At 41.0% G+C, this 23,442-nt stretch overlaps 1 protein-coding gene across 2 annotated transcripts in view; it reads left to right on the top strand.

Annotated features, from left to right (window-relative positions):
- LOC308332516 (myoferlin-like) overlaps positions 1–23,442 on the top strand; it is a 41,569-nt gene that overhangs the window by 5,755 nt on the left and 12,372 nt on the right. The window contains exons 4-29 of one of the 2 annotated variants that reach the window (XM_080788460.1): positions 2,615–2,723; positions 2,842–2,935; positions 3,627–3,778; positions 4,144–4,272; positions 4,684–4,746; positions 5,573–5,623; positions 5,770–5,800; positions 6,362–6,477; positions 6,590–6,716; positions 7,998–8,101; positions 8,218–8,286; positions 8,410–8,453; positions 10,045–10,127; positions 10,659–10,694; positions 11,512–11,636; positions 11,883–11,996; positions 13,348–13,525; positions 14,342–14,466; positions 16,006–16,115; positions 16,419–16,611; positions 17,447–17,602; positions 17,941–18,072; positions 21,631–21,794; positions 22,382–22,496; positions 22,675–22,777; positions 23,206–23,342. In XM_080788460.1, the coding sequence (XP_080644586.1) occupies positions 2,615–2,723; positions 2,842–2,935; positions 3,627–3,778; positions 4,144–4,272; positions 4,684–4,746; positions 5,573–5,623; positions 5,770–5,800; positions 6,362–6,477; positions 6,590–6,716; positions 7,998–8,101; positions 8,218–8,286; positions 8,410–8,453; positions 10,045–10,127; positions 10,659–10,694; positions 11,512–11,636; positions 11,883–11,996; positions 13,348–13,525; positions 14,342–14,466; positions 16,006–16,115; positions 16,419–16,611; positions 17,447–17,602; positions 17,941–18,072; positions 21,631–21,794; positions 22,382–22,496; positions 22,675–22,777; positions 23,206–23,342 (2,860 nt within the window). The remainder of the gene's footprint in view (positions 1–2,614; positions 2,724–2,841; positions 2,936–3,626; positions 3,779–4,143; positions 4,273–4,683; positions 4,747–5,572; positions 5,624–5,769; positions 5,801–6,361; positions 6,478–6,589; positions 6,717–7,997; positions 8,102–8,217; positions 8,287–8,409; positions 8,454–10,044; positions 10,128–10,658; positions 10,695–11,511; positions 11,637–11,882; positions 11,997–13,347; positions 13,526–14,341; positions 14,467–16,005; positions 16,116–16,418; positions 16,612–17,446; positions 17,603–17,940; positions 18,073–21,630; positions 21,795–22,381; positions 22,497–22,674; positions 22,778–23,205; positions 23,343–23,442) is intronic. The other variant, XM_080788461.1, reaches the window with a different exon arrangement.

Raw genomic sequence — 23,442 nt, 5'->3', positions numbered from 1 at the left:
GAGATTAATGTAGGCAAATACCTCTCAGTTCACCGCTGCATTACTCACACTCCTCCATCTCTCCATACCAGTGAAGTAAAATGACTGATGACAGCAGAAGGGAGTAACGTTATAGATTAAAACACAGCCAAGGAAATCAAGGCTGCTTGTGTTGAACTCCCCCCCCCCCCCCCCCCCCCCCTTCACAGATGGGTGATCCTAGTTATTTGGCTGACGCATACCATGGTTTCGTCATACAGGGAAACACTTGGGAAAGGACAATAGCATGCCTGTCTACTTTATGGTGACAACTCTATGGTGAGGGATCCCCTTGACTGTGGACACCCAGTTCCCAGAAGTTGTTGCCAGCTAGTGGACACCTAACATCCTAGAGAATGGAAAAATCTGTCACAGAGCTCAGTTTATTTTACACAAATAACATGGCACAGATTAGTTCACCAGCTTGGTGCTTCATTGTTTCCCTTTGTGAGGAAGGACATATTTCCCATTGACTCACTAGTTTCTGACAATGGTCACAAAGTCTGTTTTGGGTCTGTGCCTCTGCTGTTTGCGTGGAAGTATTTGAAGGACCTTTGTTCATTGTCAAAAAGTATTAGTCAAACAGACCCTTATCACTTTCTTAACAAAAAATAAATGGTACAGGGCAGGCTAGATTCTGGGTTTGTTTGTTTTTAGGAGATCTTATGTTAGAATAACACATCCATGTCGTGTCGTCTCAGTTCAGAATCTAAATATTTCTGAATACTGTACGATCAGTCTGATCGATTGACAAACTAACCAACCAATCACTCATTCGAATTAGTTTTAGGGCACCGAAGTCTGACGTCAATATCGGTAGAGGGCTCTAAGTCCACAGGTTCATGTGCTTTTTTTTGTATATCGCAGAGACAGTTTGGACCACAAAGACGATTTTAAGATGACCCCATGTTATTCTCCATAGAGAAAAACTTCCATGAACCAGGGGATGAGCGAATGACGTCAGGACTTCGGTATTCTATTGGGAATCAAAATAAATTGCTTTTTCTCAGACATTTCCACAGTCTCATGCATTGAGGGAACCACCCCAAAGGAAAGCCCCTTTGCAACGAATATGTGGTCTGTGCCTGGATACAAGGCTATTGCAGTGATGAAATTGGGATCAGATTTTATGAGGTTGCATTCCAGGTAGATGGAATCACCAAATCACAGGAGAATCCCTCCCCATTTAGACTCTATATTTACAGCTCTGATCACTGCCAAGACAATATTTCTGTATCCATCTAATAACACTGTCTGCCCCCCAAATGTTTTGTTCAGGAAATGACACATTTCAGGAAATGACATTGTCTAACAAATAGTATGTTCAGGAAATAATGTCTAGCCAATAACACTTTTTATTTCTATTTCTATTTTTTTATCTGATCATATTGAATTCACTGTATCCGAGTGTGGACATGTCTGACTCTAATTATGTAAAGTTGCACATTCATTCTGAAGTTGTATTCTCTGTACCTGATCGTTTGGTTGGATCTATAGCTTTATCTCAAGATGCTTTGTATTATAGTACAGTATGGAACCCTGTCAAGACTCAAGACCCTATCACTCCATTACTTTGTATTATAGTACAGTATGGAACCCTGTCAAGACTCAATGCTTTGTATTATAGTACAGTATGGAACCCTGTCAAGACTCAATGCTTTGTATTATAGTACAGTATGGAACCCTGTCAAGACTCAATGCTTTGTATTATAGTACAGTATGGAACCCTGTCAAGACTCAATGCTTTGTATTATAGTACAGTATGGAACCCTGTCAAGACTCAATGCTTTGTATTATAGTACAGTATGGAACCCTGTCAAGACTCAATGCTTTGTATTATAGTACAGTATGGAACCCTGTCAAGACTCAAGACCCTATCACTCCATTACCCAAAGAATAACTAAGGGGAATGTATGTTATTTGAAGGTATGCCGAGTGTCTTTGGACACAATGTTGCATCCGATAAATTATCCAGACAAAATCCACCTTATTATATTTCTGGGGTTGTGTTCTACACTTGGTTTTAAGTGACCAAAACAGTGTTCTATGTTCATATGATCTTACTACAGTACAGTAAGTGGCAAAATCTGTACTTGATAGATTCAGTCAGCACAACACAGAAGCTAAGTCCCTGCTGGGTGTGTTTGGTTTACCTCCCTGGGTAGGGTTTGTTAGCTCTGGGTGGAGTCCCTTCCTAGTGCCACTTTTGTGGCTTTAACATTATCCAGCATACTGTACATGCATCCCTGTCTGTCTGTGTGTGTGTGTGTGTGTGTGTGTGTGTGTGTGTGTGTGTGTGTGTGTGTGTGTGTGTGTGTGTGTGTGTGTGTGTGTGTGTGTGTGTGTGTGTCTCTCTCACTCATACATAATTTCAATGCATTTTATTAATAATTAGAGCAACTGGAATGGTAGGACGTTTTCCCAATACAACACCTGATTGTCTCTCATTTCACTAATTGATGGACCAACCTTACTTGAATCCATCACAGTACATACAAATACGTATGATGTACTGTACACTATATAACATCTTTTCAACACTAAATATTTATCCGACATCCGTTTATTTATCTGTATTCTGTGTTTTCCCTGGCAGGTTCCTCGGTTCTGCCAAGATCCCGTTGAGAGACCTTGCATCAGGTCAAGTGAGATCACTGCCATCCAAAAACGTGCCTTTGGTCAATGAAAGTGGTCAAAGTATTGGAGTAAGTTTGTTGATAATGTCTAACTTGTTTTACTGCATCTTAATCCTACGATAAATACAATACATCACATACGTCACATGGTAGCATTGGTAATCGAGCCAAATTACTTTCTTTCCAGTCTACAATCGACCTAGTGATTGGTTATGATCCTCCTGCCAATGCAGGGTCAAACCCAAATGATCCAAATGGAGGCGATGCCACAGTGGATGCTGGTAGGTTTGAGAAGTTGAGATGGAAAACAGCAGCTTTCAGCGAAGGTTTAATAGTTTAATCAGAGTAGCTCATGTTATGAATGCCATGGTTTGTAAATTGCTAATTGTCCATCTCCCTGGTCTTAAAAGAATATGAATATGAATGAAAAGAATATGAATACCAGATAGATTAAAAAATATATTTTGCATTTGAAGATAGTGTGCGGGAGTGTTTTCTTTTTCAGAATTTAGATTGATAAAATAAGTGATGGGGCTAAACAAATATTTAAAAGTATTGTAGACAACTAAACTTCCAGAAAAGTGGTTACAAACCGTCGTACGATGAGTCATACGATGAGTCACACACGTTACCGCAGTGAGATTTGTTCTCCACATTTGACCCATCTCTTGGAGCTGTGAGCTGCAGCGTGCGCCGCGTTCGGGAATCATTAGTTGATTTGACCCCCAATCCAACCCATTGATGATTAGTGCCAAGCAGGGAGGCATTGGTTCCCATTTTACAGTCTTTGGTATGACCCCGCCGGGGATCGAACCCCCGATCTCCCAGTTTCAGGGCGGACACTGAGCCACAAGGCCACTGTCTGGTCAAGTTATGTTTTAATTCATAGTATAGGTTCAGTTTTGAAATGGAACTGTTGTTAGCATATTACTATTCTAAGATATGAATATCTCCGATTTTATAACTCCTTAGCTGGTGGTGGTGATGAGGGTGGTGAGAACATGGCAGATGGGGGTCCGGGAGGGTCTCCCTCCACCCCTGGTCAGCCTCCTAACTTCAACCATCGGTTGGCAAGGAGGTCAAGGAGTCACCACACACTGGCTAACAAGCCTCAGGACTTCCAGGTGAGTTTGTTAAATGTCTTAAAACTTTTATATCAACGAATAAAAATTCGAACTGATTTTTTACTAAATCAAGTAGTCCACTTAACCTTGTATTATAATTTGCTGTACAATGGTGACATGCAAAAATTGCAAACATGGCTCATCTACAAGCAATTTTTCATCGTTCATTAAAATCACATGGCCCACCACTACCCTTTTCTACTCTTGTTTCAAGTTTGGGATTCTCATACACATTTCAGTTAGCCTTAACTAGCCTTTATGAATTAGCCTTGTAATTAACTGATTGATTAGCCTTTATTAACTAGCCTTTGAAAGGTGCTATAAATAAAGCTTTATTATTATTATTCATACTATGTCCCTTTCAGATCCGTGTCCGGATCATTGAGGCTCGCCAGTTGTCGGGCAATAACGTCAAACCGGTGGTGAAGGTGAATGTATGTGGGGAAACCCACAGGACAAGGATCAAGACAGGAAACAGTCCATTCTTTGATGAGGTACAGTCACTTAACTGTGAGCCATGCAGGACTGTTCAATTTAGAATGAGTTCCTTCCATTGTAATTAGAAGTATGTTGAGAAACAATATCTGCAAAAGCAGAAGGGTCGCACACTCCAGATTAGATGAAAGTCTTTTGTTGCAGGTCTCAAAGCCAGCACACACACACACACACACACACACACACACACACACACACACACACACACACACACAATACATGTCCTTTTCATGTCCTTTAACACTAAGTTGTGACACTAAGCGGTAAATAAACTATGTGATAAGGACATGTATTGAGTGCTGGCTATTTCCTCACTTCTAATTAGAAGTATGTGACAAGGGTTAAGCCCAGTTGTGCTGTTTACAGCATTTACATTGCTAATCTAATCTAAATGTTATCTTTTTCATCAGATGTTCTTTTACAACGTGCACATGCTACCATCAGATCTGTTTGAAAAATACATCAGCTTTCGAGTAAGTAAAGTTAATTCTTAGAATTCTATTCTAATACAGTACCTCCCTTCACAAAGTAAGCAGTGTCTGCTTGTGATCCTGCTTTGCTGGTATAATTCATACATCGTGATTGTAGTGAACCTCGATATCAGAATTTCTTGGTGGATGCTTGAATACCGGTAGTCCATGACCATTGATGACTAATTAATGACTGACTGACTCCATTGTTGAAACAAATATGTGCTACTTAGAAAGTACATTTCTAGTAGTTCACAGTACATTATCCCATAGCCGGAGGCATTTCATCACATACGTACTCTCTCTCTCTCTCTCTCTCTCTCTCTCTCTCTCTCTCTGCATTTTAAAATGAGCAGAGATGTAAATAATTGTTCATCAATGAAGGAGTGCTTTCAAGCAGGAAAGTCTGTTGTTGGTTCATAGTTTGCTAAATAAATGCATTTATAATGGAACTTGATATTTTATTATTTTTTATAAAGAATGGGTCAACTTTCAGTTCACTGGTTTACCAGAACACAACAGTTCAGATTACCAGTAAAAGGTGGAAGTCATAATGTAGGCTTCAGTTGCTAGATATTATTTACGCCTTTATCCAGGGTTCGGCTTAACCAAGCTTGCCTAGTCTTTGTATGCATTTTTGAAGTTGCAAGGGAAAAAAGACCAATGTTATTTCACATGAAATATTTATTTAAAAGCATAATGAATTCCCATATTACAACTTCAAGTACTTGAATCATCTTATACACAACCCATAGGGCCTCTCACTCTCAGCCTACATTAAAAGTATGCCATGGTGCCGCTGGTCAAATGTCATGTTCCCTCTCCACAGGTGTACAACTCCTATTCACTAAGAGCGGACAGTCTTATGGGGGAGTACAAGGTAACATACGTACTCTTGTCTAGGTATCTCTACTTGTCTTGTCTAGGTCTCTCATAACGCCGCACTCCTCACAGTTATATGCTACCATTGTGACATAAAGTGAATGTCTTCATAATTATTAATATGAATAACCTTGTCTCTGACAGGTGGATGTTGGTTACATCTATGATGAACCCTGTAAGCTACAGTCGTCACACATCTCCACAAACTGCATTTGCATGCACAGTGTCATTTACATTGGGTCAATGGAGGTTTTGTTTTCTGTGTCTGTGTGTGTGTGTGTGTGTGTGTGTGTGTGTGTGTGTGTGTGTGTGTGTGTGTGTGGACGTTTTGTTTTGCACTTGTGTGTTTGTGGACGCATGTGTTGTGTGCATGCGTGCGTGCGTGCGTGCGTGTGTGTGTGTGTGTGTGTGTGTGTGTGTGTGTGTGTGAAAAACTGCACAAGCATGCGTTTGCACTACTCCTTTGTACATGTGCCAGTTTGCATGTTACAGTATATTCTTTCTATTTATTATTGTATTCCCTCTCTGTGCATGCATGTGTGTTCATGTCATCATGTGTCGTGTGTGTGTGTGTGTGTGTGTGTGTGTGTGTGTGTGTGTGTGTGTGTGTGTGTGTGTGTGTGTGTGTGTGTGTGTGTGCGCGTGCATGCGTGTGCGTGTGCATGCGTACAATAATGTTTAGGTAAGTGTCATGTGCTTACATTTTTAGAATTTACATGTGTGCTTTCCATTGCAGCCCATTGTATCATGAGAAAATGGCTGTTGCTGAATGACCCAGATGACTCCAGCCAGGGAGCCAAGGGTTACCTCAAAGTCAGCATGTTCGTGGTGGGAACAGGGGACGAGCCCCCGGTAAGGATAACCTCACTCTGACTACCTCAAACAAATGGATACATGTGGATATGGTCAATTCTCATATAAATAAATGTAATGCTGTATGCCTTGCTATATTTTTCTCTCACAGGCAGAGAAAAGGGGGCCTAATGATGACCATGATGATATAGAGAGTAACCTCCTCCTGCCAGCAGGCCTAACTCTGCGATGGGTCACCCTGTCACTCAAGGTCTTCAGGGCAGAGGACATTCCCCAGAGTAAGACCAGTTTATCACAATGAGAATTGCTGTGCATATAAACAGAATCGAGTTGAGTGAGTTCTGTTTATTTTAATAGTGAACTACTTGTTTTGGAATGCACATGTTTCTTGAAGCAGAATAGATTTATCATACTGGATACCTAAACTTCACTCACAAACACTCCCTGTTGATGGCACATTAAGGGATTGTAGTGCGTAAAATGTACCCCTTTTATTTGAACCAGACCAGATTAGATTAGACATACCTCTCTGGCATACCACACAACAAGAACAAATTGAAACACAAATCAAACGCAGGAATTGGGGCTGCTTAGGCACACCTTATAGAAACCACCCTCCTTCACGACCAGACAGGCCTTAATTAACCTGGAACCCATAAGGGAAAAGAAAGCCAGGAAAACCTAGTAACAGCTGGAGAAGGTCTGTTGAGGCACAACTCAAGGAATAAAGAATTATCTTGGAAGCACGACACTGAACCAGCTAGAGGAAGTTAATGAATGACCTATGTTTCCTAAAGGGCAAAAGGGTTTAAGCTAAGCAATATTTAGATATGATGTTTAGTTAGATTACTAATGGCAATGGAGCCATGTGTCCGCAACATACAAAACAATGCACGATGCCTAGTGCCTTCAGCCTAGTTTATACTTTTATTTTGCCAGTGACACCATCATACTACTACTGAGTATAGATTAGTTAGCTTGTAGATGTATTATTTTAGGCCAGTGATACTAGTATGCTTGGCTGTGATGGATAAAACAAATCCTCTGATTTATTCTGTGCATAACTGCCGGAACCACATCTCTGTGAGTGTCCCAAGATCCAACCTCTTTGGACTGCAATTGTAGCAGCTCTCAGTGAAATATTCCAATCAATGTCCTCGCATGCCCTTTGCTCTGTATTTTAGACCAGACCACATTCATTCCAAAGCAATGTTTTATTTAATGTTTAATCTCCTGGCAGCTAAAAGAACGATACTACTATAAATTGATGGATGACTGGATGACATTAATATGAAATATACAATATTGTCAAAGATATTGATCGTCAGTTGACTCCTCCACCATATTAAAGGTTTTATGAAATTGTGAATGACCTGCATATGAATTTTATAATTATGTGATTATGCTAGCTTTTTGACCCCCACATTGTTTTTATGTTGTCTTAATGTCTCATGATCTCATGACATATCTCATGTTGAGGCTTGTGATTGCAGAAAACAGTCAAGATAAACATTGCTTGTGTTTATTTGTGTTTCCATCTTGTTAATCACCCATTTCAGTGGACGATGCATTCATCCAGTCTGTGAAAGAAATCTTTGGAAAGGATGAGAACAAGAAGAACCTGGTGGATCCCTTCCTGGAGGCTTGCTTTGCAGGCAAAAAGGTTTCTTTTTTCCCTTTTAGTTTTTTAAACTTTCATATTCCAGGAACAATTTTCGAATAAGAACAAGTTGGATATGTAGTTAGTAGCATTACATTAAACCCCCCCCCTGTGCCTAGCTTTGTACGCCAGTCATGGAGAAGAATGCCAACCCTGAATGGAACCAGCTTCTGAACCTCCAAGTCAAGGTAACTGATCACAGGACGCCCCACTGTGTTCTGAATTGCTGAAATAAATGTCTCATGATTCAACAAATACAATTCCTGTCAAATCCAATTTTGCATTTATTAATTCTTTGTCTTCTGCTCTAGTTCCCCTCCATGTGTGAGCGCATCAAACTGACTGTCTTTGACTGGTAAGTGAAACATACTGACCATACTGAACACTGGGAGTCTTCATCACTCAGTTCTGTTTTGAGACTGCTGTTTTCTGCAGCTGTAGCAGAGTTATTTGAGGGTTGGCTCAGTACAATAGATGACTGGAAATATTTCCCCCAGTTCACTGGAGTGTGGTCACTGTGTATTTGTGTGTGTGTATTTGTGTGTATTTTTGTGTGTGTGTGTGTGTGTGTGTGTGTGGGTGCGCGTGCACACAAGCACAGAATTCATGCACCCATGTCCCACTAACAACCACATGAGAGTATTGCTATTGCCTATGACTCAAAGATTAAACTGGCCACTCCCTTCCCCTCCTAGCGTGGTGCTGGGATCCTGTTGGCACAGGCATGGCATAAACAAACTTCAGTTTTATATGTGCAATACATTGATAATAATAAATCACTTATGATGTACATACTATTTATAATTGTCTCCACGAGGCTGAAGGCACGGGGAGAGAGTATGTTTTGCACTACGTCCGTGTTTGTGTGTGTGTGTGTGTGTGTGTGTGTGTGTGTGTGTGTGAGTGTGAGTGCGTCCGTCCGTCTGTTATCAGCTAATCTCCGGCACCATTAACCCGGTCGATGCCAAATTTTTCACACACACTCCCTGGATGCCAACGATGAACCTCTGCTCCAAATTTACCAGAACGGCCTGTTATAGCGCCACCAGGAAGCCGACTTTTGTAAAAAAAACATTTTGTTGAGTGGTGCAACCACTCCAAGGAACAGCAATGTCCGTGTTCACCCGCCTATGTGTTGGTTCACCCATCCACCCACCCACCCATGCACCTATGTGACTGTGAGCACCATTAGTACACTATTAGTACCAGTAGGGTCTGTTGTGCCAGAAACAGAAAGTGAGATAGTGCTGCACTGTTGCCTGCTAATGAGAGAGAGAGAGAGAGAGAGAGAGAGAGAGAGAGAGACGAGGGGGGGGGGGTTCACTCAGTTCACACGGGTGTGATTTTTATATTACTCCTCCAGATTCTGTCCAATCTGGCACTATAATCAGGCATAGTCATTAATACATGCACTGTAAATGTATACAGTATGTGTATACATTATGGCAACATACATACGTTTCGGTCGCACTGACCATTATCAGGAATCAGGTGTGATACCCGATGAAGGTCAGTGTAACCTTTCATGCGTTGGCTGTTTACTCCTACACACTTCTACTACTAGGCGTGCAAAAGGAATTGTTTGACTAAAAAGTGCAGTGAGAAATATAACATTAAGAGAGGTTGTTCCAGAGTCGAGGAGCCCTAATGGCAAAGGCACAGTTACCCTCGCTTTTGCATAAAGAGCGTAATCACTCACATCCAGGAAGGCTGAAGGGAAACGAGTGCAAGGGAAAGGTTAGGAAAACTGGGTGTTCCACAGAAGGTGTTGAAAAACCCACAGACCCTGCATCTAATGTCAGCACTGTTGGTTATGTAGAGAATGGTATAGTGAGTGGCCAACACACAATGTCAGGTCATTGTTGTCTACAGTACAGGCCTATTAGTTGAACATACTGTAGGGTCACATCGGTAAAAATACTAAAGATTGTGTTGTCTAATTGCAGGGATCGTCTGACAAAGAATGATGCTATTGGCACCACGTACCTGAACTTGGCCAAGATTGCTTCTTCTGGTGGAGAAGTAGAAGGTATGCATTTTAAGACATTTTTTGAAAAATATAATTTTAACCGAAATTATAATGCTAATGTAACGTAACTACAGTATCTCAATACAGAAAGAGCCTGTTTATGTCAAATACTGCAATTGATTAGCTTTTGTATCCATAAGATATAAGCTGCTCTATTTACATATAAGACATTCTGGGTGAAAGGATTAATTGTGTATATATATATTCTTTTTTTCTTTCACTTTTTTGTTTATTCAAGATCCAGGGTATACAGTAAATCAAAAGACATATGTGACACACCCATATGAAACATATAAAATATAACAAAATATTGTGAGTCCGTATACGAAATATTGTGGTAGCATAAAATAAAAATAAGAAAATAAAATAAAAAGTTGCATAGTCCTATGCTAACATGGAAGCGATACAAACCACATAACCTGAATCAAGTTTTAATTGTGTATATTTGTATTTCTATATTATTCAAAGTTGTGAAACTAATTTCACTTGCTCACAAATGGTACTTGAATTGTCCTTTTTCTCCTGGTAAAGAGGAACCTGCAGGAAATGAGGATCCATCATATGAAGGTTCAACTTTAGCTCTTTATTTCTCTGTGTAGCACGTGCATGTACATGTACGTGCATGTACATGTACATGTGCATGTTGTGTGTTACAAAATGTGTAAGCCTACCGCATGTGAGCATTGCCAATAAGTACTTTGCGCTGCATTCATGTCATGAAAGGTGCTATGTAATAAAGTGTATTACTAATGCTACTGTCTGCTCTGTTTTGACGTTAGCCATAGTGTTCCCACTAACTGGTTTTTGAGTTGTATCCGCCACTTGCTTAGTACCCATTCTATCATTTGCATCCACCATTCTTGCCTCTGTCCATCCCTCACGACATTGTAACTAGGGATGCATGATTAATCGGTTATTATATTGGTGTCAGCAATATCATCCTTAAAAACACAATGTCGTTATCCAACCGATAACAAAACGTATATGATAAGATATCAGCTAAAATTGTATATACATTTGAATGCTTTTTGTGATGATGAAGGCTGCAGATCTGATTTGTGTTTTCTGGATAACATTTCAATAGCATTCTTTGAACTAATATGTGCATCAGTAGGCCTACTAAATCATGTAATAAGAATGTTTTTTAGGTCTGCATCTTCACCCAGAATCACAGTTACTGTATAACACGTGTAAGGTAAACCCTACTGGAAAGTATCGGTAATAGTTGATTTGACTATGCAATTAATCGGATATCGCCCCAAAATATCAATATCGTGCATCCCTAATCATAACCCTCCCCAACCGGCATGCACCGTGCTGTAAATCTGCTTTGTTTAGCGTTGTTATCATACTTTGTTCTCTGCTTTCATCTCTTGATCTACAGTTAGCCCGGGGGAGTCTGAGGTGGGTTTCCTGCCTGCATTTGGTCCCTGCTACATCAACCTGTATGGCAGTCCCAGAGAGTTCTCTGGCCTGCCAGACCCTTATGAGAATCTGAACTACGGCCAGGTAAATGGATCCAATGTATTGTATTGCTTCTGTGAAGGTAGATTGAAAATGACGTAAAGAATACTGTATCTTTGAAGCCTCTGCTTTGTCATACTGTATGGCAAAGTGATTTATTAGGTCAGATGACCTAGTAAGGTCATCTGACACGTTTGGCCAGCTAATGTCAACCGCATTGTTTTTTTTTCTAGCTGACTCAGTTCATGTATTTTAATGATTTGTCTGGTTGATTTTGCTTTGTTTGGATAGGGAGAAGGTGTGGCATACCGAGGCAGGGTCTTGGTTGAGTTGTCAACTAAGGTTGATGGCAAAGCAGACAAGACTGTAGACAGCATCCACAGTGATGACATCCTGGTTGCCCAGGTATGGTGCTGCAGCTAAAATGTAGATAGCATGTTATGAGATACTATAGTGTGAGATACTATAGTGTGTCAGTTACAGTGAAGCATTGTGACAGTTATACATATCTTGGAGCCATCTTCACCGCTGATGCAAATGCCCGAAACTCACTTGCCCTACATGTAAAGGAGAAGACAAAGCACCTAAACAAACTGATTATTTTCCTGACCACCAACTATGATGCTACATTCTGTGTAAAACGTAAGGTTTTTGAGGCTACTTTCTCATCAGCTATATTGTATGGGTGTGAGGCTTGGTTGAAAATCCCCTTAAAGTCTGTTGAAACTCTCTACATGTCCGGAGTGAAATCCCTACTTGGGGTAAGGGTTACTACCCCTAACTTAACCTGCCTGTTAGAAGCAGGACTGCCTTCAGTGCAAGCTTTGGTGAGAGAAAAGCAAGCCAGGTTCTTCACCAACATACAGCAGCGGAATGGCATGCTTGATGACCCCCTTGTGTGTATGTTCTTCAATTGCTGAAAAAGGAGAACCAAGTCATGTATTCTCATTTATCTGAGATAATGGAAAAACAAGATCATATTGAGAGTGACCGAAGGGGACATGATTCATGAATTACAATCCAAAGAGGGAACAAGATATAAGACATACCAAACCATCAACCCAGATCTATTTATTCACCCACTCTATACCAGCACCAGCAGTACACCTTACATCGAGGACTATTTGAGGATAACCTTTACACGGTTTCGGTTGTCCGCTCATAGACTGCGTGTGGAAATGGGAAGATGGAGCCGCATACCACCTGAACAGCGGTTTTGCCAATGTGAGACTGGTATACAAAACGAACAGCACATACTGGTTTTTCCCCTGACACAAGATATCAGAGTGAAATATGGACATTTGAGCTCACTCTTTGTGGGCACAAACAGAGAGACTTTGCATATGCTACATGCCTGCCTGTCACTTGTGGAGCAATAGAAAGCTCCTGTTGTAAAGGGATTCTGTATTGTGTATTGTACCTTTTAAAGTTTTTGATTCATGGGTTTTTTATTATTGTTTGGACCAATGTGTGTCAATAAACTAACTATAGATTTGATTATAGATTTCTTTTGGATATTCTACTGTTAGACTGATAGGTTCTATGATCCTAGATTACTATTTCTATGCATTTGATGTATTACGCAACGTTATGTTGTCCTTACTTGCTTACTGCAAGTCGCTCTGTTTGCTAAATGTCTAAATTGTGAATTGTAAAATCTGTAGCTGTAGTGTGTCCACCTGCCATCTCTAATCTCTCTCGCTGTCTCTTCCTGTCTCTCCTTTCTTTCACCTTGTCTTGTCTCGGCTCCTACCAGAAATACCAGCGGAGGAGAAAGTACTGTCTGTGTGCAGTCTTCCACAGCGCCAGCATGCTACAGGAACCAGGGGAGCCAATTCAGTTTGAGGTCAGCATCGGTAACTATGGAAACAAATTGGACACCACCTGCAAGCCGCTGGCCTCCACCACCCAGTACAGCTGTGCTGTGTTTGATGGTGAGTGCTTACTCCATTTACAGTAAGTAGGACGGAAACCCCTTTTGGTATTTTTACCCTTCAAGACGGGAGCCCCTTTTGGGGTTCTTGTTGCTATATGTACAGTATATAGCAGCAGTTCAGGATTTAGGCTGCGTCCACACGGGCAGATGCAAAACACAAACACATTTTTCGTGTTGTCAATTTGTAAAATGTGTTGCTCACATGGCCGTGATGTCATCAAGTGTGTGTCCATAGTGACGTGTGTCATTGTAGCTACAGTTGTATCTTTGTGAACGCAGCATTAAGGGCCTTGCAAACGGGGAGCGAGGAACGCAGGCGTTATTGCCTGGATCAACACAGGTCTCCTCCAGGTCTTGAGGGGCACAACAACGCAAGCGTAAAAAAAAAGCTAAACTGAATCCAGGTCTGGTGAGTGTGGCGGGCGGGCGTGTGCACGTAATGAGCACGCACGCAACAAATTCACGGGACCGCACTCACATAAATATGCTTGCGTTGTCGCACCGCGACTTCTCAGAGCAAAAAAACACAGGTCTCATTGAAAATGAACTATAGGCACGTTTTATCGCTCCCCGTTTGCAAGAAGGCGTTTTTTAGAATCAGCCTCAGTTCTGAATTTAAACCTGACAAGACTGACATCCAGCACCGTCCGTGTTAAATGAATATTCAGGAATTTACTGTGAGAGCATGTGTTTTTTCACATTACTTTTTACTCTCTTCCTTAGGTTTTTGCGTGAAAAGGCCTGAAAGTGCTGTAACATATCAATATTGTTATTGTCATCATGATGAGTTACATTCAGTGTGTAATGTGACCAGGTAACCACTACTACTACCTGCCGTGGGCGGACACTAAGCCAGTGGTGGTGGTCACGTCGTTCTGGGAGGACATCAGCCACCGTCTCGTTGCTGTCAATATCATACTCTACATTACTCACCGCCTGGTATGACTTCAACCTCTTAGGTCGCATTCTCACCTAATACTTCGGTAGACTCGAATGCGTATGGGAGGAGAAATAGGATTCTTGCATATTTAATTGGCTACGGTTTGCCTTCACACTGTCATGATCCGCAGCAATTGGAAACGCAGCAGGGGGGACCTTTATCAATGTGTTACATTCATAAACTAGCCTACACAGTGAAATGATAAATCTATGGTGATAAAATTATACTCATAACGTGCATTATGTGTCGTGCCGTCTGGGACTGCCCCCCCCCCCCCTCTCTCGCTCTCTCACTATAAGCACGCAGCCACGCACTGTTCTTTTGGGCATGGAGGCACAGCGCTGAGCGCACTGATATAACAGACAGCAGCGCAAAATGTTTACAAGTTTATCGAGATGAAAGTTCCTACTCCCCACTAGTCCCTCCCACACAGTGACAGCACTCCATGTTTACGGCACGCACAGACAGACAGAATATTCTGTAGGCTATAATACTATTACACTGCACTGCAGTGTTTGTGTTTTCTTAAGCAATTGATTAATGTACTCGTCCTCATTTCGATCAGGGCTTCAGTCTCCACTCTCCTCATTCGACCACGTCTATCCACGGTAACGGGACATCTTTGCGCTGCGTAAAATATGCCTTCTCCGTCTCCAACTGTGTTCAGCTCCTCACCCGCCACATAATTATGTTTGCTTCATTTCCTGTATTTGCTGCGGATTGCATTCACACCTGCACCGAATCGTAGTCAAGCGCGATTGGAAGCGAAGCGAAACCCCCGTTTTTGCTCGGAGTAAAATGCGGTTCTTTGTTGCGCATTAGGATTCGAAAGAGCCTTCACACCTGCCAAACGAAGCGCACTTTCTGAAAATGCGCAGCAGGATTCGTTTTAATCGCAGCAAAGCTCTCTGGTGAGAATGCGACCTTAGTCTACTCTAGATTGTAACAACATGGCATAATCCATTTTAAGATTAGCTGCAATCGTGGGTTTAGTAAAACTAGGTTTAAGGTCTGATCCAACAGAGGTTTAATCCTGGGGGGGGATATGCAAGCTTGCTTTATTGAATAAAAGAGAGAGGGAGGGACAGGATGGATGTTTGCTTTATTGATCCTGAGAGGAAGATCAGTTGAAAGCTTTATTGATCCAAAATAGGAAACAGAACTAGACTGTACTTATTCATTGAGTTGTTCTCAACTTTTCCCCTTTTGCAAAACAAAGCATATACAGTACCTTCACAGAGATATATAAAATGTATTAGAAAGAAAGAGGATAAATGATCAGGAACATAGAGTTGAAGTATTTTCCTTTCTGGATTGCCTCTTACAAGCATTGGAAACACAAACATATCAAGATGGGCCTTTTGTTTTATTATTGTAACTAGTACCTGGAGGGTTGTTCTATGAAGTATTGTTTTATTATTGTAACTAGTACCTGGAGGGTTGTTCTATATTATTCAGTCATGATAAAGTCATATTATCCAGTCATGATACAAGTGTGTACTTGTTGGGGAATAACAAATGATTCTCCTGTCTTGTAGCAATCCAACCTCGAATTGTTCAAGACCGCTATCCTGGCCAAGGTGTCTGCCAAGCAGCTGACAGAGGTTTGGCTGAGACTGCTCGACCAGCTCATCGAGGACCTAGAGAGGTAAAGTTACTAAGATGTGGTACCAGGCGACACCATGATCAATATTAGAAAATAAAAATGCAAATACATTTTGTAGCCATTGCAGGCAAAAGTGCTAGCCTTTTTCCTACACGTGCTGTAGGTTCCTCACGGACACTACAGTCGTCACCATGCCTGGGTATCACATGTATCCGTGTAAATGTCAAACAGGGTGTAAAATAAGAGCATGTGTTGTTGACCAAGCTCAACTTTCCCGGGATAAATAAAAGTTAACGAAGTCATCACATACAGTACATAATTGAACCCCTCTTTGTCGTCTTCCAGTTTGCCCATTCCAGAGATAGAAGGGCAACCCAACCTGACTGCTCTGGACATCCAGATCAAGAAGCTGCGAGACGGTGCCCTGGCGACCATCCGGGATGGAGCCAGAAACATGAGGGAGCAGGCCAGAGAGATCAAAGACACACTGGCAGACTTAGAGACATGGTTGGACAAACTCCTGCTGCTGGCTGAGGAGGTAGAGTGATGACACATGGGCTGCTTTCACAAATTCACACACACTGTCAGTCAATATGATCTCAGCAGGCTAGCTGTCTATAAGAGGTTTTGGTCTATTGCTGTGTTCACACGGACAGATGCAAAAAATGCAAAGACCACAGCATAATTTGTCGCTGTTTGTCGTAAGTTTGGTCAGACCATGCAGGCCCATTGCAAGTTGCTGTACTCTGTCGTCAACACTAAGTCATTCCAGCCTAGGGGCAGGGGTGAGGTTGGTTCTGGGAGTAAGGCCAAGTAGTAGCCTGGCCAGTTTGTTTAAGGATGTCTGGACTGGAGCCTTGTTTTAAGGGCCTTTGGGGTGCTGTGGTGCTGAGATGTATGCATAGTCGAAGAAACCTTGAATGAGGGCTCCTTTTAGGGTCTTCAAAGTATTTTTGTTGACCAGTGAGGAGATCTTGTACAATAATGATAATGAATGTCAATGTGGCTCAGATCGGTAATATGACATAGATGCATCATAAACATCCAACGTCACAGGCTGATCGAGATCGAGTCTGAGATCCTCAGTGAAGCAACGTCATTCCTATGTGAATCCCCGAGATCCACATAATTAGATTAACAGAGTTAACATTGTGAGCATAGCAGGATATGAATCCAAAGATTGTTTAGTCAGTACATGAATACCAGTGAATGTTTTGATACTCATTGAATACAGAGAAGGACACATCATCGATGCTGACTGAATACTATTAGGATGCCTTGCATGCAGTTAATCTTCTTTCTTGGCCCATGTTAAGTTGTACAGCATCCGGTTAACATATTCTGTGACTATATTTACATCTCTGTGTGTCCAGCCCCAGAACAGCATGCCAGACGTGATCATCTGGATGCTGAGAGGAGAGAAGAGGATAGCCTACAGTCGCATCCCAGCCCACCAGCTGCTCTACTCCACACACAGTGAGCAGGCCTGTGGTCAGCACTGTGGAAAGACACAGACCATCTTCATGCAGGTGCAGATAAAACCCTTAAGTCAATTGTCTGCAATTGTCTGCATTACTAGAGAAAATTGTTGCTGTTGCTCATCATTAGGCACACAACACTGGTGTAAGAAAACGTATCAGACATAAAATATACACAGTTGTGCACAGTTAAGTCTTTGTCATACCAAGTATACATTTTCAGTTATTTTCGGTGAGTGACATTAGAAAATTAGAATTAGCCTTTGCAGTTGAGCATATTTATGTCACTTACTGTAGCCCTTTTTGGGACAGCTGGGATTTAGACCAACTTCCCCATCTCTCTGAAACAATAATATCTAATGATGACTTTTTGACACGGTCTGTCCCAGTACCCCATGGACAAGGACAAGGGGCTGAAGGTGCCGGTGAAAATCAGAGTCAACATGTGGCTGGGTCTGACCACACACGAGAAGAAGTTCAACTCCTTCTCTGAAGGAACTTTCAGCGTTTTTGCTGAGCTGGTAGGTAGCTGTTAGAGCAGAAACTGACTTTCCATCGATTAATTCCTCCTGGTTGTTGTTTTATTGACACGTACTATGTATTCTGCTTTCTACCACATACAATCTTTGTTGTCTTCGTATGTACACGGTCATGTTGTCATGGTTATGGTAACCAGTTGACTTACTGTGTATCATGGTTTGGACTCTGGATAATTTTAACAGAGTAAAGAACATTGTTAATGCTATTTTCTATTATATACTTTTCTCTTGTAATTTCAAATATACTCAATATGACCATGTTTTTGGCATACACTTGTTAATGTACTTGTTAATATATGGCTGTAATGTATATAATTTAAATACTTGGCAGAGTGTTAAAGGAGGCTGTATTATTTCACATAGTTGCTATGTCTAAATTTCCAACAAAAGGCCTATTAATGGCTCATCTAAATGTATGTAGTCTTAGAAATAAAGCTCATGAGGTACAGCGCCTGGCTAGTCAGCATAATATCCATATTTTTACTGTATCAGAAACCCATCTTGAACCCTCATTTGATAATGCAGAGGTGTCAATACAGGGCTACAATATATTCAGAAGAGACAGAAATAGATATGGTGGTGGTGTGGCAATATATATTCAAAGTCATATCCCTGCTGAACCCATGGATGATCTAACCATAGATGGCAGTATTGAGGCAGTATGGGTTCTGGTACATCTACCACACACTAAACCATTTCTTGTAGGATGCTGTTATAGACCCCCCAATGCTGACATTAATTATCTGTCAGACGTATGCAGTATGGTGGATAAAGCCTCAGATGGAAACAGAGAAGTATACTTTTTAGGAGACATGAATATTAATTGGCATTCTGATAAGTGTAATATGAAAGTTAAGCTGTTATCTATGGCTCAAGCATGCAATATGACACAAATGGTATCTCAACCAACTCGGATTTTCACTAATAAGCATGGCAGTACTTCTTCTACATGTTTGGACCTCATATTTACAAACTTTCCAGAACGTTGTTCTAAAGCAGTTTCAATAGCGGTAGGATTTAGCGATCACAATTTGGTTGCACTGTCTAGGACTACTAAAATCCCAAAAGGAGGTAATCAAATTATCAACAAGAGATCCTACAAACACTTCAATAAGGAAGTGTTTGTCGGTGAGGTTGAACAAGTAGACTGGTCTATAGTGTGCAATGAGAACAACCCTGAAATAGCACTTAATGTATTTATGAATCTGCTCATGGAAATAGTAGATAGACATGCACCATTTAGGAAATTTACTGTAAGGATGAAAGGTGCTCCATGGCTGGATAAAGAGATCTTTGATTTAATGACATTGAGGGATAATGCAAAGAAAACAGCAAACAAACTGGGCTTGAAATCAGACAGACAAATCTACTGTCAATTAAGGAACAAAGTAACAAGGTTAAATACAAAGAAAAAGAAAGAGTATTATAAACATAGGATTAATGAAACAAAAAATGATGGGAAAAAACTATGGTCAACACTGAATGAAATAATGGGCAGAAAATCAAATACATCAATTTCATTCATACAATCTGAGGGGATGTTCATAACAAAACCATATGATATTGCAAACCATTTTAATGATTTTTTTAAAAATAAAGTTGATAAATTAAGAGAAGGTCAACAAAGTAGCGATGGTTCACTATCATATACACTCATAAAGAAAGACATTATGAAAGACAAGAACTGTCTCTTTAGCTTTAATCAGGTTGATAGGGAAACGGTTCTGAAATTAATCATGTCACAAGCAGATTCCACTTGTTCTGGTACAGACAACTTAGACAGTAGAATATTGAAACTTGTGGTACATTCTGTAGCTACTCCTATATGTCATATATTCAATCAGTGTTTAAATAGAGGGGTACATCCAACCGTATGGAAGGAAGCTAAAATCATCCCACTTCCAAAAGATAAGAATAAAACATTTACTGGTCCAAACAGCCGTCCTATCAGTATTTTACCGTTGCTAAGCAAAATAATAGAAAAAATTGTATTCAAACAGGTCATGGACTACTTTTCCAATAATGATTTACTCTCACCCTTCCAGCATGCTTACAGGGAAGGTCATTCCACAAGCACTGCACTTTTACAAATGAATGACGATTGGTTATCTTCTATGGATAATAGGAAATTAGTAGGTGCTGTTATGCTGGATTTCAGTGCTGCTTTTGATGTAATTGATCACACCTTGCTTGTAGATAAGTTACAGTGTTATGGTTTCACCTCCAATGCATTATCTTGGTTTATTCATTATCTCTCAGGGAGGAAACAGAGTGTCTTCTTTAATGGCAGCTATTCAAAATGGAACCCCATTAACTGTGGAGTTCCACAAGGTAGCTGCCTAGGGCCTTTGTTATACTCTATTTTCACAAACGATTTACCATTGGGTATAAATAATGTTAATACAATTATGTATGCCGATGACACAACATTATATAGTGCGGACACATCTGAGCAAGCTGTAACTGACACCTTAAATATGGCTTTAGCAGACATTTACAAATGGATTGAGTGCAACAAGCTGATGTTAAATATTTCTAAGACAAAGGCCATTGTGCTTGGATCTAGACACATGTTAAGTAAGAGTCCTCAGTTAAAACTGTCAATTGGCACCACACAAATAGAACAGGTGAACACTATAAAACTTCTGGGAGTAACTATAGATAGCTCTCTATCTTGGTCCAAACATATAAATAATATTGTCGTCAAAATGGGAAGAGGAATTGGTATGACTAGGAAGTGTTCTGCTTTCATCACTCCCTCGATAATGAAATCTGTTATTCATTCTTTGGTTTTGTCTCATTTAGAATACTGCCCTGTTATCTGGTCATCAGCTACACAATCTGATTTGAAAAAGTTGCAGATTGCTCAGAATAAAGCGGCTCGTCTGGCATTAGGCTGTTCATACATGACAAGTATTAGTTATATGCATGAACATCTGGCATGGCTAATGGTTGAAAAGAAATTAGCAGTGAGTCTTATAATGCTACTGCGGAACATTATTTCCACTGGCAAGCCGTGTAGCTTGGCTCACCAGTTAGAAATGACTTCTGAACATGGTTACAACACCAGGGGAGCAGCTTCTGGTAACATAAGAATACAAACAACACCTAAATCAAACTGTCTGAAACATACTGGTATATATAGGTCAATAACTCTCTGGAATGCACTGCCCAAAAACATATTTTCTACAATACATAGCAAAATTACTTTCAAAAAGAATATCAAGATATACCTAGCCAATTTGCCAAGTACATAACTGTGATTTGTAAATCTGTTCTTTTGATTTATAATGTGAATTTGTTCTTTGTATCTGTGTTCTTTGTTATTTTTATTATTTTTTATTATTTTTTTCAGTTTTTATTTTAAATTGTATTTTTAGCTGTACATTTGTATTGTATTTGTTTTATTCAGGACCCCAGGAAGACTAGAGGCTCAGTCATGTGTCTCTAATGGGGATCCTTCAATAAACATAAACATAAACATACACTTTACAGACATTGCTGCTTGTATAATAATAATAATTATTATTTGTGTTGTAGTACGAGAACCAGGCTGAAATGTTTGGGAAGTGGGGGACTACTGGACTGGTTGGGAAGTACAAGTTCTCAGACATGACGGGCAAGCTCAAGCTGAAGAAAGAGTACTTCATGCCCCCCAGAGGATGGGAGTGGGAGGCTGACTGGTTCATTGACCCAGAGAAAGGGTGAGAACCGTGGATCATGACGGATTTGAGAGTTGGGATGTTTGTGAGTCGGAATGAGATAATAAGATTAATTGTGTAAAATCCCAAGGGGACATTTTCTTGTGGCTGCTGTCTGATTTGATTTGATTGATGGCATGACAACAGAAAAACAACAATTTATCATATACATCTGCACAAAAGATCAAACCCTCGTTGGTGGTTGAGACTTGTATCATTATTCTTCCGCCCCATTTTTTTCCTTCCCAATTTAGTTACCCGCGCACTTGTTGTATGTTGTTATTGCTGTTGTATCCTACTGACTCACCTGCCAGTGAGGAGCCCCCACAGGGAGGACATAGTAGAACCTTCGTCCTGCTCTTCCTGTCCAACACTTGCCGCTGACAGGTGCCGCCCCAGCCTGTACGAGTTGTTGCTGGGACAAATGTCACACTTCCGCGCACACACACGGCAGCGGTGGATTTGAACCCACAGACTCTGCGTTGGTGGACAGCTACTTAACCACCAGAGCACCCTGATGCTTAATGAATTTGAATTTGAACTGCCTTGTTGTAATGTGCTTTACAAATAAACATGTTTTGTGTTATCAGTCTGTTGACTGAGGCAGATGCAGGACACACTGACTTTTTGGACGAGGTGTTCCAGAATGACACTCGCTTCCCTGGTGGGGAGTGGAAACCTGCCTCTGAGACATACACTGATGTGGTGAGAGACGCACGCACGCATGCACACACACACCCACACACACACACACACACACACACACACACACACACACACACACACACACACACACACAAACACACATTTTCATATGTCCTCAACCTGCTGAACAATACTATCCAAATATCCACTACAGCTGAGTTCTTGTTGTTGTTGACAGAATGGGGAGAAGAGCCAGAGTCCTCAGGAGTTTGATTGTCCTCCAGGTTGGAACTGGGAGGATGTGTGGACTGTAGATGACAACAGAGCTGTAGATGACCAAGGTCTGCACATGCTACTAAATACCTTATCTCTTATACTCTTGTAACCTCTAACGGTCTCTGTACCGGTGCTAAACATAAATAGTTACTTGTTATCGCATAGTTAATCAGATCGGTGTATGTATGACTCTGGTTCCAGTGATGATGAAGTTGATTATCTGCAATTAACAAAAGTCTGTCCTTTGTTGTTGTTTTTTTAACTATAGTTCATCAGTCAATGTGTAATTGACTTTATTCTATTATGAGAACTTTGCATATTACAAGCTGACTTAAACTCCAACAATAACCCATAGAGCTTTCGAGACAACAATATTATTTTGCAGTTGCTCGTTTTCTCGATAATGGATGTACTGTGATTTTGGTTACTGTATGTGTGTGTGTGTGTGTGTGTGTGTGTGTGTGTGTGTGTGTGTTATCCATCTGTGCTGCAGGGTGGGAGTATGGGGTGACCATTCCTCCAGATGACATGCCCAAGTCCTGGGTGCCTGCAGAGAAGATGTACCATGTCCACCGCAGGAGGCGGCTAGTCCGGCCCCGCAAGAGATCTGCTGTCCCTGCTACTATGGAGGTCAGCACATAGGGCCAGTAGTACTGTAGGAACAGAGATCTGCTGTCCCTGCTACTATGGAGGTCAGCACATAGGGCCAGTAGTACTGTAGGAACATAGA

This window comes from Protomyctophum bolini, assembly GCF_963924005.1.
Source record: "Protomyctophum bolini genome assembly, chromosome: 18".
NCBI lineage: Eukaryota > Metazoa > Chordata > Actinopteri > Myctophiformes > Myctophidae > Protomyctophum > Protomyctophum bolini.
The sequence above is the reverse complement of the archived record's forward strand: the minus strand, read 5'-3'. Positions and strand labels throughout refer to the sequence as shown.